The sequence below is a fragment of the Eurytemora carolleeae genome, unplaced genomic scaffold, assembly GCF_000591075.1.
Source record: "Eurytemora carolleeae unplaced genomic scaffold, Eaff_2.0 scaffold654, whole genome shotgun sequence".
NCBI classification, from domain to species: Eukaryota; Metazoa; Arthropoda; class Copepoda; order Calanoida; family Temoridae; genus Eurytemora; species Eurytemora carolleeae.
Genome location: NW_019396565.1, coordinates 74,787 through 80,960, shown reverse-complemented (window position 1 = coordinate 80,960; position 6,174 = coordinate 74,787). Strand labels below are relative to the sequence as shown.

At 36.3% G+C, this 6,174-nt stretch overlaps 1 protein-coding gene across 1 annotated transcript in view; it reads right to left on the bottom strand.

Annotated features, from left to right (window-relative positions):
* LOC111705581 (uncharacterized) overlaps nucleotides 1–6,174 on the bottom strand; it is a 26,008-nt gene that overhangs the window by 8,149 nt on the left and 11,685 nt on the right. Inside the window, exons 6-8 of the mRNA XM_023478172.1 lie at nucleotides 4,661–4,757; nucleotides 3,296–3,355; nucleotides 2,301–2,395 (exon numbers count right to left, since the gene is read on the bottom strand). Coding sequence (XP_023333940.1) covers nucleotides 2,301–2,395; nucleotides 3,296–3,355; nucleotides 4,661–4,757 — 252 coding nt within the window. The remainder of the gene's footprint in view (nucleotides 1–2,300; nucleotides 2,396–3,295; nucleotides 3,356–4,660; nucleotides 4,758–6,174) is intronic.

The window sequence follows — 6,174 nt, the reverse complement described above, 5'->3', positions numbered from 1 at the left end:
TATATTCTCATTTTGGATTTTGAAATCTCACTACCACCAATACCACAGTTTGAAAATAAAAGTTGAAATTTTTTATTTTGGATTTTGAAATCTCACTACCGCCAATACCACAGTTTGAAAATAAAAGTTAAAATTTTTTATTCTCATTTTGGATTTTCAAATCTCACTTTTTATTTTTTTCATGAATCTCACTACCTTAGAACTTGACAATATATACTTTTATTTTATAAAACTGGGGCATTTTATACCTACAGAAGCTTGAGAGCACCTGAATGCAGAGGTTTAAGAGAGAGGAATTTCTTCAAACCATCTTATTGCATATTGATTTTTGACGCCGAAGCGATGAAGATCAGACAGACAAGGTGGGAAGCTTCATGAACTCAGAGAACACTAGGATATCCTGGTTGGAAACGTCTTGGGAAGCCATTTGAAACTGATGAAACAAAAAAAAGTTAAATTGCAGATATTTCCTTTTAAGCAGAGACAGGTAGTTGACATGACGCGACAGTGAAAAAAGATTGTTTAAAAAAATAGTAGGGGACAGGGGTCCCCACAAGGCAAACACTGATCGAAAATTGATTAAATCAAATATTTTGAATTAAAAAATTATATGACTGTAAACAGTAATGATAAATACATATCCAGTTACGAGGCAGTTCAACTAGGTAAGTCCTTAAACAAGAAGTCTTGCAACGTATTTTGATTAAAACTTTGTTATTGATTAATATACATCTTTTGAAGATCAAAGTCTTGTCTTTTTATTATCATATTTAGTGGGACACACAGTCACAGCCGGTGCAAGGGATCAGGTGCACCCCCCTTTCTCCTTAAAGGGGGTTCCAATGACAAATTTGCACCCCTTACAAAAAAAGTTGATTGGCATATTCTTCAGAAATAATTGAGGCATTAAGAAATTTTCAAAAGTTTTAATTTTTCTATATTAAAGGGAGTGTTCCCGAAAAATGAAAGGGGGAGCTTTTGTGGGAAAATATTCTATGGTAATTGATACTATTCTTACTTCTATTTGTATACTTCTATCAGGGGCGTACTGGAGGTTTAGCATAGGGGGGTGGGGGTGGGGTGAACTTTTGGCGCACGTAAGTGAAGAGATTTTTTTGTCCACCAGCGGTTGTTGTTCACCCCCCCTAACAAACCGGTATTAAGAAAAAGTTCACTACGTCTCACTCGGTAATCCTGTGCCCCACCGGGCCATACTACAAAAAAACCTTTATGCACCCCCATTGGGAAACTCATGGGTACCCTGGACACACAGTGTAATCTCACCTGTTCTTGAATTTTGATGGTTTTGAGCTAAATTAAGTGAAAAAATACAATTTTGCCATCAAAGTTTTTCTTTTCTGTCTTTGAATTATTCAAACTGCTTTAAATCTAATTTAGCGTTTTTAAATATCAGCGCATCCAATCAAGAGATGACACAACTCATTGTTCAATGATTCAACCATAATAATGTCGTTCTGTTGTTAAGAATTTTTTTATAACTTTTTTTGTTAGCAACACTTTGCCTTGCCCATGATGCAGCATGATACACTATATTAGCTTGGGAACCCAGCTTTGCTAGCAAACTAATCTTTCTTTAATTTAGTCAAGTCAACCCACTTAATTTAGAACTTTTAAACCAAGCTAAGCACATTCCTGTGGGTCTGTAACATATATCCCCGAGTACTATATCAGGGAAACCTGATGCCTTATCTATATTCCTTCAAATAACTATTATCATATTATGCACACTTCGTAACCAAATAAAAGATTAACTTTATCGTTCATGAACCTTGTAAATATATATATATATATGTCCTAGTTGGGTGCCCATCACGCCGGTCACCCTATTTGACCTGTAACCTTATGTTTCAATAAATAGTTAGTTAAGTGTTAAACCTCGCGTTGAAGAGACCTTGCTTAAACCCTAGGTAGAGAAGACAGAAATACAGTGCGGTTTCTGTGGTTAATCTTGACTCGGGAAGACTGGCATTTTGTGACAGGTCTATTTAAACCTCGCGTTGAAGAGACCTTGCTTAAACCCTAGGTAGAGAAGACAGAAATACAGTGAGGTTTCTGTGGTTAATCTTGACTCGGGAAGACTGGCATTTTGTGACAGGTCTATCAAGTTCCCAAATCAAAATTTGAGGCAAATCAGTTGAAGGGTTCATGAGGTATGATGAGACATACAAATAAGAAGTGATTACTACTTTATATACAAAGATAAATGAAAGGCTAACAGTTCCAGATAGAAAAATTTAATTTAAATCTAGATTAAACTCTGAAGGAAAAAAGAAACTTACTTTACTGCGATAAGATTTAGCTCCAAAGGTTTAATGATCTTGTCTTTAACCTCTTGAAGAGAATGTGCAGCTCCAAGTAGCTCAGAGGTACTAACCTGGACATTATAAAGTTTACACATTTCACAGTTTTTTTACCAATTGATAATTTTTCATTAAAGATTAAAAGAAGATTGTAAATATTATTTTACCAGGGTAATGACTTTGAACTGCCAACCTCAGGTTCAAATTTGAATCAGCAATTCAAGTTTTTCCTTAATTTGTAACTTTAAATCAGTGGTTAAAATTTAAACCAACGGCATGACACGACAGCATTTACATTTTTTTCTAAATAGGAAATTTCCCAAAAACCTAGGCATTTGGGAAATTTCCCAGATACCCAGGCATTTCGGAAATTTCCCAGATACCCAGGCATTTGGGAAATTTCCCAGATATCCAGGCATTTGGGAAATTTCCCAGATACCCAGGCATTTGGGAAATTCCCCAAATTCCTGTAGGTATTTGAGGGTGGTATATTTTTCCCGGCCCCCACCCCCAACTGCACTGTTGGACAATAATCCTATTCCTGTGTTCCATGCAGGAGGGGATGCAGAGCCACCATACAAACTGTATAATGACCTCTGAAACCTCTTGAATGACCTACGAGCCCTATAAAACCATCTCCGTACTTCTTGCTAGCTAGGTCTCCAAGCCGTAGGAGTTCTGTCTCCACATCTAATATTCTGATGGAGATGGTTTTGCAGGATTTGAAGGTCATTCTGCGAATCAGGAGGCTACGGAGGTCATTTTGAAATGCTCTGCACCCTCTCTCTAGCCCCACATACCAACTCAAATCTAAAATCACTTAATCCGTATCATAAGGACAATTTTATTTTTAAAATTTTATTATTTTATGCAGGTCTTAATGAATGATTGTTGGCTGATTTCTAATAACATAAATCAATCATTCCTACTAATCAGCTTTCTTTAAGGATAATTCTAAAAAATGATTAACCTACCACTGTAAGATCAGCATGGTTTTTAAGATGAATTTCAAGAAACTGAATCCTTTGCTTTAACTGAAAACAAATTTATCAAATGGAGTATCTTCAGCTTAGTCAAACCAAACTCAAATAATAACTCAAAATTTTCACTGGTAACCATGATTTTATTCTGCTTTGAGCCCAGATTGGGTCCCCTGCTCTGTTTCATCGAAATAAACTTTGATTTTCATCCAAGCCCTATGATTTTCATCCCAATCCCAATGATTTTTATCAGAAACCCCTTGATTTTCATCTGAAACTCTCAAATTTTCATCAGATACCGGCAGGCCCGTAGCCAGGATTTGACCAGGGGGGGTGCAATAAGACGCGCCGCCGAAAATTTTTTTTTGAGTGTTTTTAATGATTTTTTAAACAATGTTTGGTTTGGTTTTACAGTGGTATATGGTTGTTTTTATTACATTGTCAATGCACTATATAAAGGCTAACCTTTTTAAGAAGTGTATTTGAGCTTTTAAGGGAGTACTGCTTAACTAACAGAGTCAAGTAATCATTTATTACTTTGACTTTGCAATATGAAAATGATATGATCTTATTTCTTATTCATTTTAAAAAAAGCATGGTCAAGGGGGTGCTATGGAAACGCCTCACCACGGAAATGCCTCAAAAAAAACAGACTCATAAAACATAGCACACCAGTCAAGGGGGGGGGGGCTAAAAGTCTGAAAGTGTACAGGAGATTACCATTTCATTTCCATGGGACTCTATGCATATAATTAATAAATCACACTGTTTTAATTAGACTTAAACAACTATTAAATGACTATGAGTAAATTTTGATGTTGTGTTATATTTAATCAACAGAGTGTACTGATCAACTGTTAGTTAGCCTGCAATAGGTCACNTGCTATTATTGTTCTTACTCGGGCTATATAATTTATAACTAGATTTTAGAAACTTATGAAAACAATTTCTTTTATATGGGACTATGGGGGGGGGGTGCAAATTCGTCATTGCACCCCTCTTTCAGAAGAAAGGGGGGTGCACCTGCACCCTTGCACCCCCCCCTGGCTACGGGCCTGAGATACCCTGAAATGTTTAATGACACCATCCATATTTCACTGCCAAACCCCATCTCAACAGAAACCCCGTAAGCTGGGGTCTCCAACAAACTGATTTAATAAGGGGGTCTCCTGAAATATCTTGGGGTCTTGGTCAGTAATCTAATTAAGATGATTTGAAAATGTTTCCTTTATCCTTACAACTTGAGACGCATAAATGTAACCAATGTTATACAAGAATTTTCTTCACTTTTAACTTAAAGTCTCCAAATTTGTCAACAATAGAAAATAAATCATGTCAGATATTGGTAAATATTGTTTCCTGGTGATAATCCTCAAGATCAGTCTCCACTTTCATCTTTAGTTCCATGTTCTCTTTTTCTTCTCTAATAATGTCCTCAATGTTTTCTTCAACCCCTCTTTCAATAAAAAGGAATTTATCAATGGCATTTTTCAATCAGGCATATATTACATTAAGTGGGATCAAACAGGTACGCTGGTTAATTTTAGGCCATTTGTCTCAAACAATTACTTTTGGCTTTTGTCATCCAGACAGAACAAACACTAGACTGAGAAAATATTGAAATATGAGGACGACATTTAAAACTGATTTTCTTTATTATTCCTGAGAATTTTTTTTTTAAATCTTTGAAAAAAGGAGACCGAGCCCATTTAGCATATATGGTCCACTTTTGAAGGTTGACACGGCATTTTAGAGAAAAATGTTTAATCCACGACCAGCCCTGTGACTGTAGGACCATCAAAGGGGCCAAGCACAACTGTTAGGACAGGCGTAAGGGTTGCTGGGACAGGCTAGAGGGGGGGGGGGGCTGTAGCCGTATGTCCAAATTTATCCGTGTTACAATTACATATAAGATGCATGTATAAAAACGCAAGTGTTGTTAGGAATGTGTCTTAAATTCTCAGATTTATTCCATTTTAAGTGTTTGTTTATATTTGAAGAAGCTTGCGCTTTGCCACGTAGCATTAGCCGTGTAGAACCAGAGTCCGATGCAGGTAAGAGATCGCTCCAGGTACAACACCTTTCTTCAATTTTAAAACATAGTTGCGCTTTTCCAGAATTGTAGCAGGCTTCTGGTGCATTGCGAACAAAACAGAATTTTGTAAATATAAACGTTATAAAGGGACAAAGCTATTTATTGCAAGGGGTACTAATGTATCTTATTTGTACAAATATTTATCCTCTTGGCTTCAATGGACTTACAGAATATTGTCTTCTAAATATAATCGAGCTGGTGTTTGATCAGTCTGGATGACATGATGTGTGGGGTTATTGGGATGTTTGAGGCCGGATAAAAATGCAGAGTCTAGGCATAGACTTTAGAGATGCTTAAAAGTGATGGGCCCACTGCCTTGGGGTAGTGAATTTTAAGGTGCAGAAATCTTCAGGGTTGCAGAAAGTATAACTTGGCTAAATGGAGAAAGTTGCAATTCACAAATCTCTATAATCTAACAAAGCTAGCCTCTAAATTTCAGTGCAAGAGGTTAAAAGGGTTTAGGATTATTATTTGGATCCAATTAAAAAATATTTGATGTTTAGTTATCGCAAAAATTCCAGTTTTAGCCCAAAACCCTTAAAAAACTTAAGAACAAGTAACGTCTTTCTGGAAAGAACAGTGATCACACCATAGAGATATGATCTTCAAGGAGAGCTTGAAAACTTGATCTACTACATATACACTGATCCACAGTCTACTAATTTATCTATTAAAATTGGGCTTAATATGTTCATTAGGGTTTCCATTATTCCAGAAGAAAATTTTAGAACTAATTGGGCTGAAATATTTTGTGGACAATCAGGGGTTGATGGGGGGG